The sequence below is a fragment of the Chroicocephalus ridibundus genome, chromosome 2 (assembly GCF_963924245.1).
Source record: "Chroicocephalus ridibundus chromosome 2, bChrRid1.1, whole genome shotgun sequence".
Taxonomy (NCBI): domain Eukaryota; kingdom Metazoa; phylum Chordata; class Aves; order Charadriiformes; family Laridae; genus Chroicocephalus; species Chroicocephalus ridibundus.
Genome location: NC_086285.1, coordinates 2,282,077 through 2,308,122, shown reverse-complemented (window position 1 = coordinate 2,308,122; position 26,046 = coordinate 2,282,077). Strand labels below are relative to the sequence as shown.

Here is a 26,046-nt window from a genome sequence, read left to right as displayed (position 1 = left end):
GAATGCAAGTAGCCAGGTAAAGGAGTTTATTTAGCTATTTTTCTTGGTTCGAGGGAATCAAACCATAAAGAAATTTTTGTCCAGTAAGTCTGATTGTTTTGTTGTTTGTTAAAAATTGCCTTTGGCATCACCAGGTTATTTAGGGTTAGAAGCACAGAAAATCTCCCATGTTAGCAAATCAACACATCGGACCATGCACTGCTTGCAGAAAAGAAACTAAGGGTTTTTTTGTTACCTAAAAATATTAGTAGCAAGAAGCAAACACCCATGAAAGTTTACTCACCTAGTGACAGGCCAGAAGTGAAACATGTTATAGAAAACAACAGACGAATTTACTGCCTAGGTATTGAAAGTGCTGAAAGCAGTGAATGATGAGAACCTAAAATACTTTTAAGCATCTTTGTTTAGACAAGCAAATAGGTTGTGTGCAATTCAATAAAGTAACATCTTGCTTTAAGGTTTGAGTTCCCACTAAAAAACACAGGCAGTTCAACAAAATCAGACTAATATGTCGACCTGCTCAGATATATATTAATAGAAGAGTAGGATAGTATTTACTAGGAGATCACAAGGTTTTGGCTTGCTGAATCTCAGAGTAATAAATAAATTCAGTACATAACGACATAAAATGGGGTCAGTTTAGGGCTTTACTGCTCTATTACAGCCTTTTCGTTTGAAGAGGTATTCTTTCAGTGAGCAGAAGGCATTTGAAAGCTACTGAACCAGCTTAATCATTTTTTTTACGAAAACAAGTATTTGGGGAAGCAGCAACTATTAACCAAGTCTGTGATCCAAGTCAAAACAGGATAGGTTCAATCTTAACAACATTAGAATAACTGAATCATGCATTCAATTCTCACCCATTTCTTGTATCTTGCTCCAGCAACATCTTCCTCCTCTTTTGCTTTGTGATCTCCAAAGCACTGGCGGTTCCCCAGCTTTATCAGCCTTGTTTCAACTCTCAGGACCAGACACAGGTTTTTCTGTGAGCGAGCTCTTGGAGGCTGCCTTGGTATCAGTCTAGTAAACTAGGCAATGTTCTACTTTTCTAATGGGACAAGAGATGGAGAAAAACTTTAATGTGGCTTCCTGTTCCTGGCTCCAGGAGGAGCTTGCCAGTCAGAACAAGAGGGCAGCACAATCCTCTAACAACACTAACCAAGAGAAGAGCATCCTTTCCAGAGTTTCTCAGAGCCTCCACAAAATCCCATTGGCTTGCTATCTCACCTTCTTATCAAGGCTTTAAGGGTGTGCCTACTTTGTCATGTGAATCTAGGTGAGGACTAAACGAGGATGAGGAGAGGAATTGAGATGTTTTTAAAGTTAATGCCTCCAGTTACTTCCCTGTGGGTGATTGAGGAGCACTTGAACTGGATTCCTCTCAGCTGAAATGGAAATAGGAGATAGTTGTTCCAGTAAAGGTATGGTCTCAGATATGCAGGATAATTGCTAAGGGCAGCCACAGGACCAAACTAGAGCACTTCTGAAACACAGTGAGTGTAGATGGCAGATCCTCCAGGTTCTTCCACCCGACAAACCTGCTCCTGCTGAGTGACAGGACTTGCAAATATATATATGTTCTAGGTGTGGTTTCCAACTCTTGCTCTTAGCGACTTCCACAAGATGGCATCATCGCATAATAAAAGGCAGAAAAAATGGCCAAATCGAAACTCTTACATTTCCTTATTTAACGAAGAGATTAAAAAAAAAAAACAACAAAACAAAACAAAGCAAAACCACACATAAAGAAATCTTATATACAAACACACACCCCTGAAATGGGCAAAAAGTCTCTGGGGAGATCTTCAAACTCATAAAAAGGTTTTTTGGGTGGGTTACAAACCAAATGAGATTCCTCCCAACTCTACTCAGCAGAGACCAGAAAAGATGAAAAGTTTGCACACCCGTGAGCAGAAGGCATTTCTGCCTCTCCCGCAGCAACTGATAGCCCCCTTTCTCAGATACCTATGAAAGCAAGTCTCTGTCAGACCTATCCATCTTTATCTTTTTCCTTTGTTTCTGCTCTGTGATAGGATAAGTCACAAGAAAAACAAAACTTTGGGAAGTAAACCAGCCCACAAAAGAAAATACAACTTTGTAGAACATGCAGAGAATCACTTAGCTCATGCTAGAGGCAAACTCATGTGGATATGTGTATTATTCATCTACTAAAATATCATGAATGTCAAATCTTTTTGCTACAACTGGAGAAGGCACATGAGAGCTCATTTTTAAAGCAAACACAACCTCTACAGGGAAAAAAAAATGTAAAGAAAGGGATGAAAAAGAAAGTTTCTTGGGTACCACACACAGCAGGTCAACTTACTGTCGCTCCTCTGCCCCCAAGATTTTAGCTCAGTCATTTTGTCCTTGGTTAAAGGAAATCTTCCCTTTTGGATATTTGAATCAGGTAGAACGAGGCAGGCTGGTGACTGTCCTGACAGTGTGCCTTTAAATCCTTATCAGGGCTACCTCTCAGCACCCAGTATAATTCAGCTGCTCTGGATTGCTCCTCTGAGTGCTGGTTGATAAGAAAAGAGACACCTTGCAGGCAGGAGCAGAGACAACGGTTTCAGCTGCCTCTCTCTTTCTTGAGGAGACTTTGATGAGACAACAACAGACAGCTAAAATGAGATTAGCTGCCAGGGGGATTTGATTCACTCAGGAGCACTGCTATCTGCTTTCTTGGTCTTGCCATTTTTTTTTTTTTTTTTGGTCCTGTGAAAGCTATAAATGGGGATCTGAGGCCCAACACTATTGCCCTGATAGGATGGGATTGAGTCATAACCTTGGAATCTTGCACAGCCTGTTTCATCCACAAAGAAGAAGGACTTTGCACGAAAAGCATTGTCCTTTGCAAACTTCAGTGCTTTGATGGAGGAAGGGGTGGTCCTGATCTGTCCTTGGGAGAGCCAGCAGCTAGCCCAAGGCCAAGGCTTGCCCAGTGTGCTCTCCATTGACTCATCCTTTCCTTTGGCATCACAAACACCATCAACATTTTTAAGCTGTTTAATTTTCTCTCTGGATGTTACTTTGGGTTTCAAGGTCTGCTGGTTTCCTTGTTTACGTACACTCCCAGGTCTGGTGACAGCAGCCCACCAGGGAGGATGCAGGCAGCAGCTCTTCGAGTAATGCCCCACTGATTTCTGCAGAGGCAATCCAACAATTGGGGCTGGGTGCAGGGTAAAATACCTTTGGAGGTGTACCCCTCTGGAATGAAAGACACAAATAGAGGGAAGAGGGTATGAAGAGGGTGATAGAAGCAAGGACAGTGCTGTGAAAAGGAAGCAATGCCTCTCATCTTGTGCTCAGAACCCATCGCGTTCTGTACCATGGCAGCTCAATATAGAGCATCAATCAGCCATATTTCAGGTACCACAGGCAGGGAGACACCCCTTTCCTTATCATCCTGATTTGAGTCTGTACTCCGTTGAATGAAAAAGGTAGGGTGGAACTGTAGCAGAAGGTTCCCACATCGGGTGGGGTGGCAGCAGATCTGTTACTGCATCCCACTGCTGTGTTCCAGACATGACCTCATGCCTTCTGTTCAACTCAAACTGAAGACCAAGCTGGCTTTGGATGGTACCCAGTTTTCATGCCAGGGAACTGCCTAAGCTGGTGGTGGACTTTAGACCTCCTTGTGTCCATGAGTGGCAGACCTTTAATTCGTTGATATTATTCAGCGCTGGTATTTTAGCAGCACCAGAACAGCTCGGGGACCATGGAAACAGGTTTTCTCACTGTACATCCTTATGTGTAGTTCACACAAGGTCTAGTACTACTGGGAAATAGGGCTTACCTGAATGAGGAGTGGCAAAGTGGTGGGCTAAAGCAGAAGCTGATTGCAAAAGTAGGAGGTTCAGTTCTGATCTCTTTTTCCCTATTGTCCTGGTTTCAGCTGGGTTAGAGTTAATTTTCTTTATAGTAGCTGCTGTGTTTTGGATTTAGTATAAGAATAATGTTGTTAACATATATTGTTTTAGTTGTTGCTAAGTGATGTTTACATTAGTCAAGGAATTTTTCAGCTTCCCATAGAAGCTGAGAGGGAGCATAGACAGAACAAGCTGGCCAAAGGGATATTCTATATCACAAACATCATGCTCAGCATATAAATGGGGGTTGGCTGGGGGGCACCAACCCATGATCGCTGTTTGGGATGGACTGGGCAACCAACCATAGGGTCGTGAGAGTGACTTGTGTCCTATTATATTATTTTGTATATTCTTTTACCATTGTTATTATTTTCCTCTTCTGTTACTTTTCTATTAGACTCTCTTTATCTCAACCCACGAGGTTTCCCCCTCCCCCCCACTTCTCCCTATCCCCCCTTCTCCCTACCCTACTTGGAGGAGGCACAGGGGATGGGATTCAATAAACAGCTGTGTGGTCCTAATTGCTGGCTGGGGTTAAAACACAATGCCTATCTTTGTGCCCTTCTGCAAGACCTACCAGAGATGCTTTCCCATTCCCACCCATGCCAGTCAAATGGTAACATGTAGCCCCAGACACGAGCATCAGTAATTTCTCACCTGGCCCATAGCCACAGACTTATCTTCAAGTCACTTCAAGAAAAAATCTTGAAGAAGCAGGTCTGTCATGGGATGCTTGGGAGTCACAAATGCAAAGCTTTTGCTTATCTGCCTGCATAAACTGGGAGTCTTTCCCTTGAATCTGTCAAAGGTTCAAGAGGAGTACAAAATAGTGTGAGAGTACAAAGGAGGGAGGTTCACACTGAATAAACATGTTCCCAGGAATCAAGTATTATTTAATGAGCACCAACAAAACTGTTAAACATCTTGAATGCAATTAACTGAGCACAGTTTAATTTGAAGTGTTAGAGGTTTTATTTACCAACTTGCTGCGGGTGTTGAAGTATAAATGCCAGGCAAAAGATTTACACTATTAAATAACCATTACTTTTTGGATGGCAAAACTACACAGATGTTTCCATTAATGTGAAGGATTTCCAGTGAGGCACGGATAATTTAGGCTGGCTCAGGGATGCTTCACATGGTCCTTTCTGACAGAGGCTTTAGCCGTCTGTCTTCAAACACTGCATCACCAGCAGCCCAGTGTATGAGAAACACTCAGCAGGGTGCACAGAATAATATATGCAGAGATGGATCAAGCCAGGCGAGTACTGTCCTCTATCACAGAGAACATCACTTGGGACTGCGTGCAGCTCTGGAGTCCTCAGCACAAGAAGGAACACGTCCAGCAGAGGGCCACAAAGATGATCAGAGGCCTGGAGCACCTATGCTATGAGGACAGGCTGAGAGTTGGGTGTGTTCAGCCTGGAGAAGAGAAGGCTCCAGGGAGACCCTACAGCAGGCTTCCAGTACCTAAAGAGGACCTACAGGAAAGCTGGGGGGGGGGACTCTTGATCAGGGAGTGGAGCGATAGGACGAGAGGGAATGATTTTAAACTGGAAGAGGGGAGATTTAGATGAGATCTCAGGAAGAAATTCTTTGCGGTGATGGTGGTGAGACACTGGCCCAGGTTGCCCAGAGAAGCTGTGGCTGTCCCATCCCCGGAGGTGTTCAAGGCCAGGTTGGAAGGGGCTTTGAGCAACCTGGTTTAGCGGGAGGTGTCCCTGCCCAGGGCAGGGTGTTGGAACCAGATGATCTTTAAGGTCCCTTCCAACCTGAACCATTCTATGATTCTATGACGGCTGATGATGGCTCTTACATGGGGACAATAGGGTAAGCCCCTCTTTTGCCCTTAGCCCAAGTTCTCACATGGAAACCTCTTACCACAAGTCAGATATTTCCTTCCATTTTAGAGCTGTCCTGCACTTGTGTGTCTACAAACCCCCAAATTTATTGGCACCAGCATAAGTAGCTCAAGCTGTGCACAAGAAGGGGTGCTAAAGAGAAAGATAAGTGTCTTTTACAATAGAAGGACCATTTTTTATGTACTCCAATTAATAACAAGTAGCTATTCTTTCTTGCCACTTAGTCTGATGACAAATAACCTGTGCTGTTCTTGTTTTATACAATACTCTTATCTTAAACTTCCATTGTTATGCGTGATGTACACAAAGGCACACACACCCAAGACTACTGCAAAAGTAGTTGTGACCCCTATCAGCTAAAAAGCATTGGAGATGCTGTTATCTGAGGCTGGCTTCTGTTAAATGTGACAGCTATCAGGTCACATATAGGGGGCTGTGTCTGGAGTCTGCAAGGGGAAGAACTGGGGTGTGGGATCATAGTGGGGCTCCAAAACAGCTCCTCTGTGGGTGTCCTCACCAGATGGATGCCTAACCTGCATCTTCATCTTCCCTTTTGACACCTTCTCACTCAGTGACCATTCATGGTCAAGGAAAAGGGAAGATGGAGTGCAGATTTGTGCACAGGTGGACTCTGGCATCAGAGGTGGGAGCTGAGAGGAGAGGCTACACCTCAAGTTGCACCAGGAGAGGTTTAGCTTGGATATTAGGAAAAAGTTCTTCACCAAACGGCTTGTCATGCATTGGAACAGGATGTCCAGGGATGTGGCTGAATCACCATCCCTGGAGGTATTTAAAAGATGGGTAGACATGGTGCTGAGGAACATCGTTTAGTGGTGGTTTTGTCAGTATTAGTTTAATGGTTGGACTCGATGACCTTAAAGGTCCCTTCCAACCTAGACCATTCTATGATTCTGTGACAGCACAGATTAGGTCCAAATCTGGTTTTGATCTTCCTAAATCACAGTTTTAAATGTGGGTGTTGGGATCCTGGATTTCATTGCTAGCTCTAGTTTGATAGAAAAGACAAGCCCAGCTTATTGACTATTTTTTGAATAATTGCCTGATAAGAGGTATTTTTCCTTGTTATTAAACAATCACCCTTAGATCTTGCCTCTCATAGCTGTGGTGTTGGCTCCTCCTTGTGACAGCTCCTCTCCTTGCATGGAGGCAATGGAGAAGGTTCAGGCCCAAATCTCTCAACCCTGGGTTGATAAATCCCACCCCTGCTCCCAGCCTTTAAGATGGGATCATGAGGAAAGAAGGTTAGAGAGCTCCACCCTAGCTTCAGGAGATATTGCACCAGGCATAAAAGACCCCAAGAAAGAGACAGAAAGCATAAGCAATTAGGAGGGTTTGTTTTTTTTTTTTAAATTAGGGCTTGTGTTAATTAATAGCTCAAAATTCCAGCCTAAACCTTTAATATGGACTTTGTCACTACGGTTCATCTCACCTATCTAGCGATGCTTCCAGGGTAGACATCTAGAGGTGACCAGGTGAGAGAACAAGTGGGAATAATTAATCTGTTTGCTTTAGATATCTACCTAAGCATGAGATGACCTGTGTCCTCAAGTGCCCTGGCTACCTTGTCTGGATCTCCAGGGAGCTCCCACTGACTACCTACTCCTTTTTGTCCCACACAATGTATCCTAGCTCAGAAATCCAACTTTGCTTAGGTCAAAATTTCCTAAGGAAACACTTGGTGTGGTGACAGGTCCAACCCTAAAGCGTGTTTTTCACTGGTGAGCTCAGAATAAATACAAAACAGTTGCTGTTAAAGCTGTCCTCCTTACCAGTAGACAGAAGAATAATAATTTAAAAAAAAAAAAAAAAAAAAAAAAAAAGAGGTAGAAGGAGCAATGCAGGGAGTTGGTTAAATTTGTTCAAGCAAAATGCAGTGAATGACAGTAGAAGCAGGTTGGGAGAAAAAAATATAGACATCATCTACAGAATAAGCAAGTATTCAGTGACTCAATGATAATTAATAAAATTTAGTAAATATTATCAGAGCAAATTAATCAGTTGAGCAACACAGCTCAGGGTAATGCTACAGTAAGGAGTTATTTGAATGTTACTAGTGTGGGTTAGGTCAAAAAACCTTCCTACCTCTCACTCTGTATGCTGTCTTGGTGAGATGCTTGGGCTTATGTATGAAAACAAATGCTGAAAAAGCAAAGGCTTGCAGGAACTAAAAGCCCCAAAATCCTAAACTCTGTTCCATGCCTGGAGAAGGGTCTTCAAACAAGAGTCTCACTGAACTCACTTGGTTTAGCTTGTTGGAAAGAAGATCAAAAAGGCCACTTGATTGCAGCATTGAAGGACTTCAGAAAGAAAAGAAAAAAAAAGGTATTAAGATCTTTTTAGTCTAGTGGATAGAGGCAAGCGCAGAGTCTGGAAATTAAAACCAGGTCAACTCAAATAAGAATTTGAGAAATAAATGTGGCAGGGAGGGTGATTAAACATTGCTGCACTCTCCACCCCTTAACACCTCTCCCTAGAGTAAGGTGGGATTCAATCCAACTCAAGTTGTTTCACTCAGGCAGTAATTAAACTTAATAACCTGTGATGTGCAGGGAGGTCAGATGATGTGATCTAATGGTGTGGACAGACCCTCAATTCCAGACACCAGGAAAATATCACATGTGAAGGAGTAGTTAAGCTCAATGGCTGAGCAAATATTGGAGCAGCCCTGACCCCTTGCAGCAGTTCTTTCAGCATATCCTTAAGGTGCTGTACAAAGGGGGATATATTTAAAAACACATTTTTCTTGAAGTCATAATGGCACAGCTACTGGGACTGCAATCTAGATCTCTTAATTCTTTGGCTCCTATTTTTGCCTGCTAGGAAAGTAGTACGTTAATCCAAGCACTAGATTTTCCATGAAGGAACAGGCATAGAGTAGGATAAAATACAGGGATAAGAAAGGTTTTGAGGTAGCATTCAATCAATATTCAACCCGTACTTTAAATTTGATATTTTTACCATCCATGTGTCTCTCTTTTCCAGAAGAAAGCAGATCCTGAGTCCCCATTGCCACAGTCTGAGCCATAGCCAGGATGTAGTTACATGCCCTGTAGGTGGTTGCACACCCTTTAGAGGTAAAGCCCCTTTCTTCTGAAGCCCAGTCCAGGGATGTCTTCTGAGGCTCTAGTATCTCAGCTATAGCTCTAGTAGCAGCTGTGGCACCTTTAAATGAGATGGTTCAGGCACCAGCAGCGTCACCTGAACACTCAGGGTGGACCAGTCCTATGAAAAGCGACCCAACCACTAACTAATTTTCTTAAGCCTTTAGTTGCCCTCACTGATCATTGCATTATCACAATTAGCCAGTAATTAACATTGCCATGAGTAGCTTGAACAGCCAAAATATGCTACCTCGTTCCTTAAAGCATCATTGTAGTCATATAGTAGGCAACTTTCCAGGCTTCTCAAAGAGCATTTAAACACAAGTGCTGCAGTTAACTTGCCATTGAATACATCTGCATTAATTGCTTGCACTATTAACAATGGAATGGCTGCCTAATTAACTCAGAGCAGCACAGGCTACTTTGCTAAATGTTAATTAAATGCTTCATTGGCAGACTGTATTTTTTCAGCTTCAAAGGGAGCAAACCTACTGTGTATTGCAGCCAATTTCCATGCAATTTATGAAACTGTTCAGTTCTCAATCATAGCTCTGCTGAAATATTACACCAAGCAGTCTCTGGAGGAGATATTTAATTTACATCTTTCCCAGCTCCTAGGAGAACCAAATTGTTTCTTTCTCTTTTTAAGTTTTTCGTTTGGTTTGTTCTTTTTTTTTTTTTTTTTAATATACTGCCCAGCTAAACTAGAAGCAACTATGTTACTGTTGATGAGCTAAATTCACTTAAGTGAAAACAAAAAAGAGACCATGAGCAGGGTAACTCGGCCACACAACACAGATATTTAGTTTAAGCCAACACAGCTCCCTTCACAGGCTTTTGTATGCTCTTAGCATGCTTCAATTATGAAACAAAATATTTTAGTTTAAGCCAGTGGGAGTAAACACACAGCCGTTATTTTGTCACAAGCATCTAATTGTTTATGGTGGAAATTATGCGTTTAACCTTTGCTCCATGACTGTACTTCAGATGACGGTTTTTTGGGGGCCATTTCTCAGCTCCTCCAACCTGAATAGTATTGGATATGAATAAAAGGAAAACATTGCCTCCTGTGAAAATAATGAAAACATGCTAAAAATCCAGAAAGGAACAAGTTTCAGAGTCCTTTATTATTTCCAAGTCAGGGTTTTTTAGTATATGCTGAAGAATGAAAATACATCACTTATAATACCTCTTGTCATGATAGATAGCAAAAAGTTGACTCCTTTAAAATACCCATTTCATAACGGACCACCAAGTATTTGTTTCCTTCTTGAAAAATTACATTTCACATGCTCAGCCTGGCAGAAACAATGAAAAATTATCTGATACATCGTCAGCTTGAATCTTCAGTGTGGAAAGAGAACACCATGTGCAGGATCAGGCCTGACTTTTCAATTTAAAACAGAAATGTTCTTTCAGAATAGGTGGCTGAATTCAACCATGTACATCAGGTAGCTGACAAGGAAAAAAAAAAACATAGGTGAGAAAATGATTTTTTGAAGCCAAACAACAAAGTGATCCACAGCACGTTATCGAAAAGGAAAAAGCCTGGATTTTAATTGTGCAGGTCACAGAAGATGCTGATTATCACAGCATCACAAGGCTATATATAATTAACACAGAAAAGCTGAGAAAAGGGAGAGAAATGAAAATTATGACACCACGTTTTGCCATGCAAAGTGTCTGTTCTTCTGCTTTATGTAGTTTGATAGCGGAGAAACCATTAAATAATGTCACCATTTCAAACCTTGATATTTTCATAGACCTTCTATGGTGTTAATGGGGCACTGATACATCTTAGGGAGATTGCTTCAAGCTCACCAGGCATTAAGGTAATAGTTTACTCAGGCTGCATTTTGGAAGCCTTCTCAACAATTAAAATGAAAGCTGAAATCCTGGAAAGGAAAAGGAGAGACACAACATGAAAGAATGAGAGGGAACATTGTTTGATAACAGTGTGATTAGAGCACTCTCCTGGGGAATAAGAGAATTGGTGAATGTTTAACATAAAACAGGCATTCAAGGCTTGAAATCAGGTCATCTGCCAGCTAGAAGAAAAGCATAATAACAAATTCTCAAGTTAGATCCAAGCTAAATGGTTCCCCAAATACTTCATCCTATGGACCCAGAATCGAAAGTGATCAAGTTATTACTAGTCAACGGAGTTGCAATTAATATTCCTGCATATATTCATATCCCAAACAAATACTTTTAGATTCAGCTACTTTCTTTGTACATATGACCCTCATGCAGGTTTTTAATGTTGGGGTTTTTTTTATGTTGCAATTCTTCTACCCTGAGAACATGGGCCTATCAGTTATTGTGCTCAGCTGATGCCATGTCACATACTAAGCTTTTGTAAGAGTCTTGCTTTGATGTTTAACTCTCATGGAAGAGACTACAGTCCAATTCTTGATCTGATATTGTATACGAATGGCTATTTTTAAACAGCAATCCTCATTACCAACCATCTTCACATGATGGCTAATTGTAACTGGCGTCAGACACAGCCAAATTGGTAGTGATGACGAGGTCTGAGGTGAAGACAGAAAGTCATGTCCATGAGTCAGAGTCTGCATCAATAGGACACATGACCAGGCACAGGCAACTCTACAACATCCACTGCAGCGGATCTCTGGGGTGGGCCAAGCATGAAAACATCAGCTTAAGAGTCATTCCAAGTGAAGAAAAGGGGAGCCTCCACTCAGGCTTCTTCTAACTCTTCCTTTGAAGGTCACCAGCTGCATTAAAAAGGTGGAAAGGGACTCTTTAGCAGGCAGTGCAATGATAGGACACGGGGTAACGGATTCAAACTGAAAGAGGGTAGATTTAGATTGGATATCAGGAAGAAATTCTTTACTGTGAGGGTGGTGAGGCATTGGAACAGGTTGCCCAGAGAAGTTGTGGCTGCCTCATCCCTGGAGGTGTTCAAGGCCAGGTTGGACAGGGCTTTGAGCAACCAGGTCCAATGGGAAGTGTCCCTGCCCATGGCAGAGGGGTTGGAACTATATGATCTTTAAGGTCCTTTCCAACTCTGACCATTCTATGATTCTATGATTACTCGTCATCTGGCTCTGAACCTAGGCAGTCAAACCCCAGGAAGGGTAATGGTGATGAGGATGTTCTCAGGCCCCTTACAGGCAAGTTCAGTTTCCCAGGTTGTCTTCAGAATGAAAAAATTTCTGCTTTTCCAGTGGAAAATAATGTTAATCTTGGCATCAACAAAAGACCAAGAAATATTACAGGTTATATTGTTTTGGGTTTACTTGATGGATAAATTGTCAGTGGAGCAAATATAATCTCACTGTTTTGAAGCATGACAAAACTTCAAATATCTACCAAGCACAACAGAAAGGATGCTAAGATAGCTCCAGACTTCTAATACGCGACAAACGTTTCACTATTAACTTCCAAAGTATGAGATCCACTTCTGAGGGAACAATTCACATGCCTAAATGTAGATCTCTGACACTGTTTGGGAAGCTCTCAGGCACTTTGTCTAGCCTTTGACTATCACTACAGGGGGTGTCACAGCTCTTCCAGGGTCCTGGGTCACTCCAAGCTCTTTTTGTGGTTAATGGAGAGAAGGCAGCTGCAGAGAACAATTTATTTGGCATACCCTAAATTTCTGTCTTAAGATGAGATTAATCACCCTGTAGAGATGCTTCTTTCTCTCCATCAGTGATAAAGGGAGCCTGGAGTGACTGTCTGAGACTGTAATCCCTTCCTTTGGGACACACAAACCAGAGCAGATGAATTCCACCAACTCTCTCCCGTGTCTGACCTGGAGGGAAAAGTAAAGATATCAAGCAGGCAATAACTTCCCACTAGCAATAAAAGGATCATTCCTGGCATCAGTTTCAGTTTCCTAAGGCCCCTGTGCTAAAATCTTATTTGCTGGCCTGTCCTTTTAAAGATATAATGGCGTTTACTTCAATACTTAGCTCCCTGCATGACTAAGCACAATTTACAAGGGGGATGTAGATTAGGAATAGTGTTGCATTATTTTCACATAAATCTCTTGCTCCAGTGGCTGGTTATGAATCATTTCACATCCCAAGACAACACGTACCTCAGTGTAACACTTCTTCTCCATTAGAAAGTTAAACAGAGAGCCCAGCTCATGATTGTCATGTAGCAACTACCATTTTTGTCCTCAGTAATTGTAAAGAAGTGGAACTGTGAGAGATACAACAACCCCTACTCCTTCCTGTAGGGCTAAGCCAGCTACTGTGATATTGACAGGCATTTTATCCTTGACTTTCAAGGGCATTGACCAATCTCTTTGTGCTTTACTCGAAAGCCGACAGTCTTATCGTTTATCAATCTCCAGGTGCTAATTTTCCTGGCAAATTTTTCTGTAATATGAGTAGAGGATTCCTGGCTTAGCTGAATTCCAGAGTGCTTTTAGGAAAACAATAGATCTTGATTTAAAAGTGGTTAGAGAAAAAACACGTACCCCATTCCCCCCAGTAAATTATCTCTATGGTTGCCATCACTGTTAAAAATGCATATTTATATCTAGTCTGACCTTGCCTTGAGTCCTCACCCAGATACTGGGTATTTTTTTGTCTGCTAGCCTGAAAAGGTCTGTGCCATCCATTGGTTGTGGTGTAGCTGTAGCAGGTTCTGTGGGCAGGTGCATGGTGAAATTCTGCTGCCGCGAACACCGGCACAGACCCAGCTGTGTGCTTTCCAGATGTGGTACATTACACACCTGCAAGCTGCCCGTGTTGTGCTGCCAACAACACCACATGGGTGCCTTGTTTTCCTTTTGTAAGATAAGGAAAAGCTCAATTACCCTCAGCTTGTGCTGACCCTCGTGGAAGAGCAAGGATAAAAGCATCTTGATTGCTTCCCCAATTACAGGTTATTACAATTTCATGGTGTTTTAGGCAATTCAGTTCAGCTTCAGTTGTTTTGTCCTGTTGTGACATTTAGATGGCCCTGAGTGTGATTCCACTACAACACCTCTGCAGCAAACTCTTTAAGGGGAGTGATATTTTTGGCAGCAAAATTCAGCAAAGGGGTAGAGGAGCTGCTACACTTTGCTTGGTAACTTTACACCAACCTCAAAATGCTGAGAAAGGTATTTTACTACTTTCTTTTTCTCTTTCGTTATACAAAGAGGTCATGCAGAGCTTGTTCTTGGTTAACGTGATCACTTTTTACTTAGGAGAGGATGGACAGGTACAGGACAAACTTTTAGGCAGTAAAATTTACACCAGCAAATGCTCTATGTGCTGGTGCTGTGAATGCAGTTTGCAAAATTTTTTTTTTACTCCTGGTGAATGAGAAATACTCACACTTGGAACCAAACATACAGAATATTTCTCTCATTTCCTTGGGTTAGTCTCAAAGGTCTAATACGTTGCTCATGGTGACTGGGCAGCTCCAGTTAAAATAGGAGACAGAGCTTGCAAAACAACAATTTTCCAAACACAAGGCTCTGCCTGCCTGCAGAACCCTTTTCCATAATGTATATAAACAAGGTTAAGAATTTAGGTAGGCTGGAATGTTGAGCTTTTATTTAGAATAGAAGAATCCCTCAAACTATTTTAAGGATGCCCACAAAAAAGCAACTCAAAAGTTCATAGACACCATGAGATCTCATGCTTCTTGACTTGTGTTTATGGCCTGTGGGCCAACTAATTTTACAATTATCAGTTTCTGTGTCTCACTGACCTTTTCCCTTAAGTTGCTTTGTTGTTGTCAGAGGTAGTACATGGATGATCTAATCAAGTCTGTGAATTTCTAATGTAGCAAACCAACCAGCAGTGATTTCATTACAGTGAATTGTCTGAATCATGATTAGATTTTCAGATGGAAATTCTGAAGTAACGTATAGGTTTAAGCATGAAGGGAATATATATCTTACTAGGAGTAAAAGCATCATCTGCATCCTTAAGTCATGTAAAGAAGCCTAGCTCATAGGAAGAAGCATGATGGAATAATAAGTGCATGATGGGGGGATTTAGGAGATCTGGGTTCAATTCTTAGCCTGCCCTAAATGGATTTGGATGAAAGTCAATTAAGGCATGTATTGAGCTCTTGTTCTGGATCTATTTTGAAGGGTTCCATGACAAACTTCTCATTGCTTTCTTCAGCGGGAAGTCCACAGCCCCAGTATCTACCTACCACAAAAAAAGAATTGCTAAGACTCATTGTCAGGAACCTCTAGCAATAACACGGTGTTGAAGGGTGACAGTACATCTTAATTGCTGCTGTCATTTCCAAAGAATTGGTAGAGATAACAACCATTGGTGTATATGGTTTAAGGTAACGGTTTTCCGTTAGTAGGAAGGACGTGCTCAGTTGAAGAGTGGTAATTCTTTATTTTCAGGCAATTCAATTGTTTTAGACTGTGTGACCATATCCCTCAGGCAGGTACTTCCACTGATGTAAATGGCTACGGGTTCCTACTGGAAGAAGCTCTTCTGAAATTAATTTTTCTTCCTGCTGTCTCCCTACTGCAAATGGGTCAGCCTGTACTAGAAAGAGATCTGCTGACTAAACTGAATGCTCTTGTTTCCCTCTCTCCTTTCTCAGTTATCACACTGTGCTGTATCTTCAAGTGCCGGATTCCCCGGACAAAGAAAGAGATTGAGGCACGGTATGCTCAACGACAAGCAGCCAAGACATACGCAGATAAACTGGACACTGTGCCACCACTCAACGAGCTGACAGAGATTCCTGGAGGTACTTCCCATACCTACCCCTACACATGAGACCCATCTCTTTTATTGGGGTGGTTTTCTATATGCATGAATGCAAAGGGATAGGTCCTCCCTTAGTGTAAATCAGTGTGGCTCCTTGGGCACAACCATTAAGATATTGCCATGACATGGTAAACACCTCCCATTTGCATGTACTAAACCTACAGCATTTGTGGAAGCAGGCATGGTCATTTAGATGAAAGGGACAGTTTCTCCAATGGTACAAGTCAGGGTCATTCCTTTGAAGTTCGGGTTTAAAATTTCCAGAGTCTGATTCATTTTAAGGACCAGTTCCTGGGTTGGGGTGTGGTGATGGTGTCAGTAGGAAAAAAAAAGAGTTGTTAGAGTTTCACATTACCCATAAATCTCTTGCCCCATTTGGATGGCCAAGAGTATTTCTGTCACTGCTCTCCTCTCCTCTCACTCATCTTTCCTGATTCTGTACCCTAGGCTCTACTGAAACTCTCCTTACTCTCTCTGGTCATGTCCAGTCCAGACCACTCAACTCTCTGCCTGTGGTGAAAGAAGAAGATGAAATGGCCCTGCAAGGAAATTAGGGGACTGCCTTCCTGTTTGTCTGTCTATGGCTTCTCTTTTCTGATGAGATCCATCATACCTTGGACTCCCTGCTTCTCAGTTCCCTTTCTGCATTCTGCCTCTGTTTTCTCAATATCTTTTTATGATTTTTTTTTTCCTCTTTCTTGTGTCTCTGCAAGCACTGTGGTCTGTAGCTTCATAGAAACTGAGAATTTCCTTGACTCAAAATGTGATGCTCCAGCCCACTAAACTGGTGAAAGAGGCAGATAACAAGATAACATAATTGTAGAAATGTAGTCCTACATCAGCAAAATACAGAACTAAGTGCTTAACAGTAGGAACTTGCACATACCTCAGTATTTCAGAGGTGTTCAGACTTCTGACTATGCCTACACTATAAACAGAGGATGCTGAGATCACACTCTGGAGCTGAACCCAATAGGCATGGATAAGCCCTTGTCCACACACTTAAATTCTCTTAACCTAATTTAAAGTCAGAAGTCATCCGAAAGTCTAGTTAATGCACTTGCATTTATGAGCAATCACACATGGAAGTGCTTAGTGTTGTATCCTTCAATTTCCGGGCTCTCTAAGGACCAGCTATCAGTAGATCCCAGAGGGTGTGAAGGATCATGCCTGTAGAGAGCAGAAAGCCAAATTCACTCTTTTACTTCTGCATCTTCTTCCTGCCCAGCTGTTACTTCTGGAAAACCAATAAAATAAGGATGAGAATATCCAGAAGAGATGGAGGGTATTTGGGCAATGCAAATAAATTTTCATCTCCTGTAAGCAACTTTACAACCCACAAACATGTACTTGTGCTCCATCCAAAGGCTGGCTGTTTTGGGGTAGATTTAATCAGACCATGCTAAATGCAGCATGAACTCATGAATAAATCTCCTCAAGAAAGCTATTTATGGGAAGTCAGCTGCGCCATAAAGACTACCCAAACTTTAATTCAGCTAAATGTGTAAGTTGAATAGTTGACCAACCTTTGACCTTTTGAGAATCCCAGAATTACGGTCCTGACAAGGTGCAGGGCAGGAGGCTGGTGGATAACATATTGCTGAGTGGCTGCTGATGTCTGGTAATGGTTTATGAATCCGTGTGCTCTGAAGCTCCAGGTCCTCTAAGGTCAGATACACATCTGCCCACGTTGACCTGAAGGACCTGGTACTGGGGTGGGAGTCATCTAACCACAAGTAGATTATCCACATCTACGGAGAAACCTACATCAGCAATAGTTGTCCCAAATTTATCCCTTTATCCACAGTGGAAAATAAAAAGGATGTGATTCCTTTCATGGTAGGGTGGGGGGTGCTAAACTGGAAGAGGTAAATTGTGCCTTAAAAATGCCTGTATGTCTCCAGTCTTGGGAACCCAAAAGGACTGACTCAGCTGTCAGTGCCTGAAGTGTTAGAAGCAAAAACTGTGTGACCAAACCCCCTGGCTTGTCCTCCTTCTGAGATTACTGTGCATCCTGTCCCCAAAAAAAGTTTCACTACATGATTTAGGCATTACAATGGAAAGTATGCAAAGCTTTGGGCTTCATCTCTGTGCTGTTAGTTTCATCTGTACAGAGTGTGATGCTCTGCCCCTGACATTTGGCAACCCACCTTGATTTATGCAGTCATGAAATATAATGTATGTGTTTGACAACTATTTATATACTTCTACTGTGACAATCCCTGGTAGACCCAGTCAAGGCCAGAGAGATGACTTGAGTGATTTCAGTTACTGAGTGGCCATTAAATGCTTTAAAAATTTCTGTAAGTGCCAAATGCTATTAATCATGAATATATTACAATGCTTAAATGCTCTCCTTTCTTGGCATTGTTTTACCCAACTTCACATTTACTTTGATGGAATATTCTTACTGCCAAATGGTTCTCCATGTACTTTTTTGAGTATCATATATGGCAAGCCCTTTTATTGCACATAAATAAAATGGACTTTAGGGTTCAGTGTATAAAATGTTATATACAAATTGAGTCATTTGTGCTCTGTCTCCCAGTCTGTGGGATAAGTACAAGCAGGACTTGGCCTTTGCTCTAGGTGGAGATGTCCTGTCTGGGTCCATGGCCTGGGAGATCTTCAAGTATTCTGGTCCAGCTGACGTTTTTCAGAGTTCACCTGGTTCCTGCCATATTTGTCCAGGAAGCAGACAATGTGGTTGTTTTTTTTTTTTAATTCTTCCCTCTCCTTTTTTTTTTTTTTTTTTTTTTATGAAATGTCAGGACTTCCCCTGATGTAAGAGTCTGTATTGTTCTACTCCCATTTGTATGTACAAATAAATTGCCAGTTCCCGAGGACAAAGGATGATATTTTATTTCAGTGTGCATGCCGAAGCAATATTTTAGGTAAAAGTAACAAATCCAGGTTTGATTTGCACCTGTAATTCATTGCTGCAATTTGGAAGTGAGACTAGAGACATCCATAGCAATGGGACATTTGAGCCTACTTAAACAGATTGGAATCCAATGGCCAGGTAAGGGTTGAGACATCTCACCAAAGGCTCATGCCAAATTACCTCCTAAGTCACTCCCTGTGAAAAACATGAAATAATTTGACTTAACCTAGGTGCCAGCTGAAGAAAGCCAAACAGTGACCAATCATCTTCCATTTGCTGAGGTCACTCCCAGGTGATTGCTACATCTTGACCAATTTTAGTTATTAAGTTGTGTTAACATGGTTATCTACTTACATTTCTGAGTCCTACTGGGGATTTTCAGAGGAAGTAATGGGAAACTTAATACATTTTTACTTGTTTTTGCAAAACTTTGTACTCTACCGGTCTTGAGCAAAGGAAAAACTTTCCATAAGAAATATAAGAAATATGATCTGTGTTAAAGCGTCAAGTTGCATCTTGAGGTGAGAGTTCAGTGCATCAAGGTCTGAGGTCAGAAATACTTTTGAGAAAATTAACCACTTCTAGTAGAAGAAAAACAAGAAAGATGAGGAAAAGTTTTCTGCTACCAAATTCTGTGTCAGAATAACTAAAAGTCTGTAGACACAATGGTTAAGTCTTCTTACCTGAAATGTGGACACTGAATCCAAGATATTCTTAAGTAATAATATTTCATAAGTAAAGATATTATAAGCTTCCTATAACTAATATGGCTTGTGTGCTAAAACATACCAAAACAGAGCTTAGTATGCACTCAAGCTAATTGCTATACGCCTGTGGTATATTTCTGCCATTAATTATAGTGGTGCAGGTAGGAAACCAGTCTCATGGTAACTGGATGTGGACAGGACATAAGCTAAGCCTACTTTTGATGAGGCTCTGAGCAATCTGATCTGGTTAAAGATGTCCCTGCTTACTGCAGGGAGGTTGGACTAGATGACCTTTAAGGGTCCCTTACAACTCAACACATTCTACGATTCTATGATTTGTAGTCCTGTGCTGAGCAAGCCATCTTCTGCTTGTCTGACTCTGAGAGTAAGCATCCCCAGCAGAATCCCTACTCTCCACTCTCAAGCTGCAGGAAACATACCCCATAAAGGAAAGCCAAGAATTAGAAAAGCCAACCAACAACAACAACAAAAAACCCCAAACAAACAAACAAACAAACAAACAACAAAAAAACCGAAACCAAGCCAGGTCTGTACTGAATTGTATGAGAACTGTTTCTGTTGCTTCTTGTAGAAGGAGACAACTCCACATGAATGTCTATTTGGAAATGCTTATGATCCATGCTTATAATGTTCATGGATCAGCTCCTACCAACAGAGGCCATTTCCTCCAATAGATCCACAACTCAGCTCTTGAAATTACTAGTTCTGCTTTACCCTCTTTGTCTGTCTTCTCAAAACAAAGATATGAAAAGCTGGTAGTCAGTGAGGAAAACAGTTGTATGGACAAAGCCCCAGCAGAAGTATTTTCCCTTTGTCCAAGATTTGCCAGCAGAGAGCAGGATTTTTGCCCTCTTCCTGGTTAGTGTCAACCCCAGTTAACTGCTTTCCTGTTTTCTTTTTCTGTCCTTGCATACAGCTCAGGTTGCAGAAGAAAAAAAAGAAGAAGTTCCCACTGTATCTGGAAAAGTGGACAAGGCTCAGGGTAAGAAAGATGGATCCAAAGACTCCAAGAAGAAGGATGGTGAAAAGGACCAGAAGGAAGGATCCAAGAAAGAAGGGAAGGATGGGGTGAAAAAGAAAGAAGGAGAAAAGGGAGAAAAAGGAGAGAAGGGAGAAAAGGGAGGAAAGGACACTACTGACAAGAAACAAGGTGGTGGGAAGAAAGGTGAAAAAGAAGGTGAAGCAGTAAAATCAGGAGGAAGCAGCAAAACTAATGGCAAGGCTGGTGGGAATGCCAAAGCCCCAGCAAAGAAGAAGTGACCTTGCTGAAAGACAGTGCTGGCTGGCTGTCAGGGAGGACACTGTCAAATTGCTGTGGGTAGAGCTCTGGGAGCAGACAGGATGTGTTGTCTCCATATACTCAGGCTGTTGAGTGCCACTGAATGTACAGATTTATTACCTCTTTAAGACCAAGCCACTGGGTTTTTTTTTGTCCACCAAACGAAAACCTGGCCATTTGGATACACAGTATCTTGTAAATAAAATGCATGGTGCAGAGCTACATGATAACAACAACTGGAATCAAACTGCAACCTGGAGTGAGGATCAGGGCTTTGAATATACATGGCAATGCAGAGATGAAGACATGAGGACATGATTAATTTAAAATTTGTTCTTCTTGAGGACCTTAAGGAGTTTGTACTCCTCCTAAATGGGATTTGCATGTGTGTAATTTTAGGGATTAAGTAAATTCTGAATGCTGAAACCCAAAGAATGGAGTTTTCAACACTGTAGCTCACGTATTTTCTGAGACGTGGCTTGGGCACATGGGAGAAAGCTTTCCTTCCTTCTCAGATGCCTCTTTCTCTGGGCTGCTGAAGAAAACACAAAGAACTGTGTATCTCCCAGAAGATTTATCCACCTTTTCCTCTTTTCTGATGAAAGACATATAAATCAGGCTGTAGGAAGATGTGCACAGAATAAAAAAAAAGCAGACTGCATCTGTGCTGCCGTAGGCAGTAGCTGTCCTCAGTTCATCATCTCTTCAGGAAAGGCAGAAGATGACAAGAGCCCACTGGGATGACGGGGACTGGAGATGCTCAGCATGTTGCAGCAGAAACTCGGGGTCTCAGGGGAGCAGGGCTGAATGCATTCATGTCTTTGCTCTCTCCCTAAGCAGTTTTGAAAACAGGGATTTCGCAATATTTTCATGTGGCTGCTGTTTATCTCACCTGGAAATATCTTGGAAAGTAGTTTTATCAGGAGCAGCTTTTATCCTAGTGTGTTTTGTAAATATCTCAGCAATTTATGCCTTAAGATTAACAGCCATAGGGTATTTAGCTAAAAAGCTAAATGGGGGATAGTTTGCAAGCTATTCTGATGACTAAAGCTCTACCTATTGTCCCTGCTGGATACACCAACGCTGAGTATATACACTGGCATGGATTTGTCTACTCCATGGGGCAAGGAGGGAGTTATGGCCAGCAGGTCAAGGGAGGTCATCCTCCCCCTCTACTCTGCCTTGGTGAGACCGCACCTGGAGTACTGTGTCCAGTTCTGGGCTCCCCGGTTCAAGAGGGACAGGGAACTGCTGGAAAGGGTGCAGCGGAGGGCTACGAGGATGATTAGGGGACTGGAACACCTCTCTTATGAGGAAAGGCTGAGGGATTTGGGTCTCTTCAGTCTGGAAAAAAGACGACTGAGGGGTGACCTTATCAACGCTTATAAATACTTAAAGGGTGGGTGTCAGGAGGATGGGGCCAGGCTCTTTTCAGTGGTGCCCGGGGACAGGACAAGAGGCAATGGGCACAAACTGGAACATAGGAAGTTCCACCTAAACATGAGGAGGAACTTCTTTACCCTGAGGGTGGCAGAGCACTGGAACAGGCTGCCCAGAGAGGTGGTGGAGTCTCCATCTCTGGAGACATTCAAAACCCACCTGGACGTGTTCCTGTGTAACCTGCTCTAGGTGACCCTGCTCTGGCAGGGGGGTTGGACTAGATGATCTCCAGAGGTCCCTTCCAACCCTATGATTCTATGATTCTATGATCTCCAGTAATTTATTCAACTGAGGCCCCATGAGTTAGACTTACACTAATCCAACTGCTTTCTATTTACCCTGAGTTTTCAACACAGAGAGTTGATCTATCACTGTAAAGACATTTCTCATTTCTCCCCCCTTTCTTTTCCCCCTCTCTCCTCTCCTCCCCAACCCATCCTGGTAGAAAATGAACCCAGCAAAAAGAAGAGCATGTTCTGCTGTGTTAACGAGGTCAGTCAGCTCATAAAAAGACCAGAGCAACTGAATTGGTGTAAGACTAGAGGAGCAAAGATGGGATAGATGTCTACAACCACAGAAATATTTACTAAGACCATGAACGGTGACAGTTCACTGCCTCCAGGTGTGATCTGCAGTGCTAGAGGAGTATAGAGAGAAGTCAGGGTCAGAAATTCTGCCCCATGTATGCAGACAAGTGGTTGGAGCCCTTAATCTCTATCTGCTGCAATGATATCCAATGATGGGTGTGGATAGGTACGTAATAGACATCTGTGTTTAAGTCTGAATCTCAGTCCCACCCCTAATTTTTCAAAGGCTGAAGATGTGTGGGGATTGTCACTTCCACGCAGGAGCAGAGGACCTGGTTTCGATTCCCTTCTCAGCTGAGAGGTCTCAGCTGTCCAAGTTTATGGTTCAGGACAGCTACTGGGCTGCAAGTAAGAGCAGGAAAAGGATTTTTAACCACTTTTTCAGATGGAAGAAAAGGGAATCTAAGAGTCATACAGCCAGGTGGGGAGGAGGCTACCCTGCAGGAGCACAGGTCTGTAATCTAGTCTGTGTATGTACATTCATGTGCATCACCTGATGAGGGATCAGTTCATATTAACACGCCTTCACTCAGGGACCTGCAGAGGCTCCTAGTGCCAGAGTTAATGGAAGCACATTGATTCCAACACACAGAAACATGATGGGTGTCAATCGCTATATTCCAATTACCTGCTTTCTGCTGTTCTCTCCCAGTTTAATTGATTTCTTTCTTAAGGAGCCACAAAGAAAATAAAGTAAGAAAGACTTTTAAAATTGCATTCAGGCCATATTCTTTGCCTGTGTGCAGAGATGTCACTCCTTGGGACCTGCACAAGGTTGCATGAGCTCACTGTGTATTATATGGGGCCTGAATGGATGCTCATGTCTTCTAAACTTCAGTTCATGGGTAAAGCATCTGTGGGATGGGATGCAGCTGTGATTTGGGCAGAAAAGACTCTAGCCCTGTCCTGCAGCTGGAAACAGGGTGTGGTTGCGTTAATCCTGCTTTTAATGCTCTTTAGGATGTGCAGAATGAGGATACTGACTCAGCCTGTACCTATTTGGTGAGAAGGAAGAGGAGGAGATCTATTCCTGATCCAAAAGTTTCAATGAATAAAATATGCCCCTTCACTTTGTCATTAAGCTCACTGTCACAGAGTAAAATAGCTCTTTCCTTAACCCCCTCCTCCTCAATACAACCACTCACTCTCTCACACCAAAAGAAAAAATCGAATAAAAACCACTGCATCAGGACTGCCACAGCCTTTGCAATTCATCTTAATATGTTTCTGCCAAGATCAGGCAGCAAATACATTCAAATTCTTATGTATCAGATCACAATAGTTTGTAGTCATGTCTTACTGAAAAAAATTATGTTTTGTTAAAAAAAAACAATGTATCTCCTCTGAGAAGGACCAGCCCTGGGTCATCTGAGGGGATTTATCAAGTTGTTTCTACATTGTCAGAGTGACGGTGCACAGATGGGATAAAGGGAATACATTACCGGGGGCTGTGACTTTCAGGGAGACGTTCTGCCTAACAAAACTTATGATGTCTGAAGTGGGCATGGGAGGAAGTAAATTTACAGGCATGGTCCAAAACTGGTGCGTGTTTTCCCCTAGTTCATGTTACAGTGGTCAGGTGGAATTTGGAAGCCACGGTGGGTGTAAAATTGTGCTGCTGGAGCGGAGCACACTGACCACCAGCACTTGGGAGCTGCTTTTTACACCACCAGATGGAGAAATTGTATTTGAAAAATTATATCCACAGCTGCTGGAGCTTTGTAAAATGAATCATTAATGACAAGATTGGAGATACGCTGATTTCTCCAAAAACATAAGTGAGACAACAAATCCCAGAGGCCAAAAGCACAATTTAAGACCCAAGGCTCAGAAAGCCAGGTAGTAATGACAGTAGCTCTGTTGTCATTAGATTAGCCTGATGGTTTGTGTATGGCAAGGGTGGTGTGGAGAAAACAAACCGAGATACTACAGAGCCAGGATGAGGAAGGACTTGCACGATCTCCTTCTTGACGTATTCCGTAGCTTTCCACTAGAGGGGACCTTGTACTTGCTCTGTAATATCTGGAGACAGTTTTAAAGGTAATTTGTTCTGGATATGTTTTGCCTTATTTCTGGTGTTAAATCAAGCTTGGCTTTAGTAGCATCTCTTCCTTGGTCTAAAGAAGACTTTCATGGCATTGGTTTATCTACCTGGGCCATCATATCTTCTTCCAGTATTGTTCTTCCACTGGTTAATAGAGGTAAGAGTTCAGCTGACGGTAGCTTAATACCCCAAGGACACGGTTGATGTAAGAGACATCAAGAAAATAATCATCGACTTTGGTGGATAAAACTTAAGTCCCCCTGGCTAGGTGTCCCCTGGGACTGAGGTGAGGATCATAAATCTGGACGGGCAGGTTGATAGAGCAGAGGGGAAGCTGAAGTTTTTTAATTTAATTCCTGGTTTCTTTGGGAAAGAAGCCCATGGAAAAGTTGTCCTCATTATTTTCCTCCTGCTGACTTTTCCTTGTTGGTTTTGCTTTTAGTGTTAATGAAAAGCAGTGAAAAACTAAGCATAGGTTCTATAGGTTCTGACCTGATCCGCCAGGAGATACCACATACTAGGTGCATCTATTGCTAGGAAATTTCATGATACCTTTTCACCATTAAATTGTAGCTTTCTCCAAAGGATTAAATCCTCCGGAGTAATTACAGCTGTCCCAGAGGCTCTCAAGGAAAAAAAAAAAAAAAGTCTTTTTGATCTCTATCTGTGTACTTTCTTACACAGTGGGACTCTGAATAAGAACTGCTGTCTCTTATTGATTTCATTACACAGATCTGAATATTAGAAGTGTCTTGGCTCTGCCTTCAGAAAGTAAACTCCTTATACCCATCTCCCTTTTGAGAGGCAGCAAAGAAGAAATATAGATCACCTGTGCTGTCCTGATCACCTGGTTAGACCCATGGAGAACAAACGAAGTCTTCACTGGGACTGGGAGATTCCCCGTTCCACCAGGTGACGTGTGGAGTCCCAACATGAGGCAGAGCTGTTAAAACCATGGGGTTTTGCCTTCCAGTGGCCAAAAAAAGAGAAGGATCAACCCCCAAATATTTCCAGGACTGGAGATGAAGCTTTTAATCTGTAGGTGAGGCTGGTCTTTATGTTACTGACATGGATGGCCATTTTCAAAGAGTTAGGGTTTTGTAGGCTTAAATAAAAGGGTACTTTTCAGAAATAAAGAGCTGTGAAAATTTTCCTTTCTTTTTTTTTTTTTTTTTTTTTTTTGTGGGGGAGGAGAGTGGAGGGAGAAAGTGGGGTCCTTCGAGCATGTTTCTGCAAAAACACCAGCCAGCTAAACGCTCTCATGAAGTATAACTCCCTAAGGTATCACAGAGATGTATCAGACAACTGTGAGACAACTCTGGCTCTCTACTGTTCCTAATTTCACATGGCATTTTGCATGGCACTCCCCTCATTTTTACACATAGACCCAAAACACTTTTATGGTCCTAATCTTTTCTGGTTTGCTGAGTCCATGATGAACTGAGTCCCTAAGTCTGGACTCCTGCAGACTGAGAAGTGTCATGCAGGGTAACTGGGACACAAAAAGCA

At 42.2% G+C, this 26,046-nt stretch overlaps 1 protein-coding gene across 1 annotated transcript in view; it reads left to right on the top strand.

The window, feature by feature from the left end:
• The window catches only part of TMIE (transmembrane inner ear), a 32,673-nt gene extending 16,544 nt beyond the window's left edge, over positions 1-16,129 (top strand). The window contains exons 3-4 of the mRNA XM_063327793.1: positions 15,406-15,555; positions 16,023-16,129. Of these exons, the coding sequence (XP_063183863.1) occupies positions 15,406-15,555; positions 16,023-16,129 (257 nt within the window). The remainder of the gene's footprint in view (positions 1-15,405; positions 15,556-16,022) is intronic.
• Positions 16,130-26,046: the final 9,917 nt, after the last annotated feature.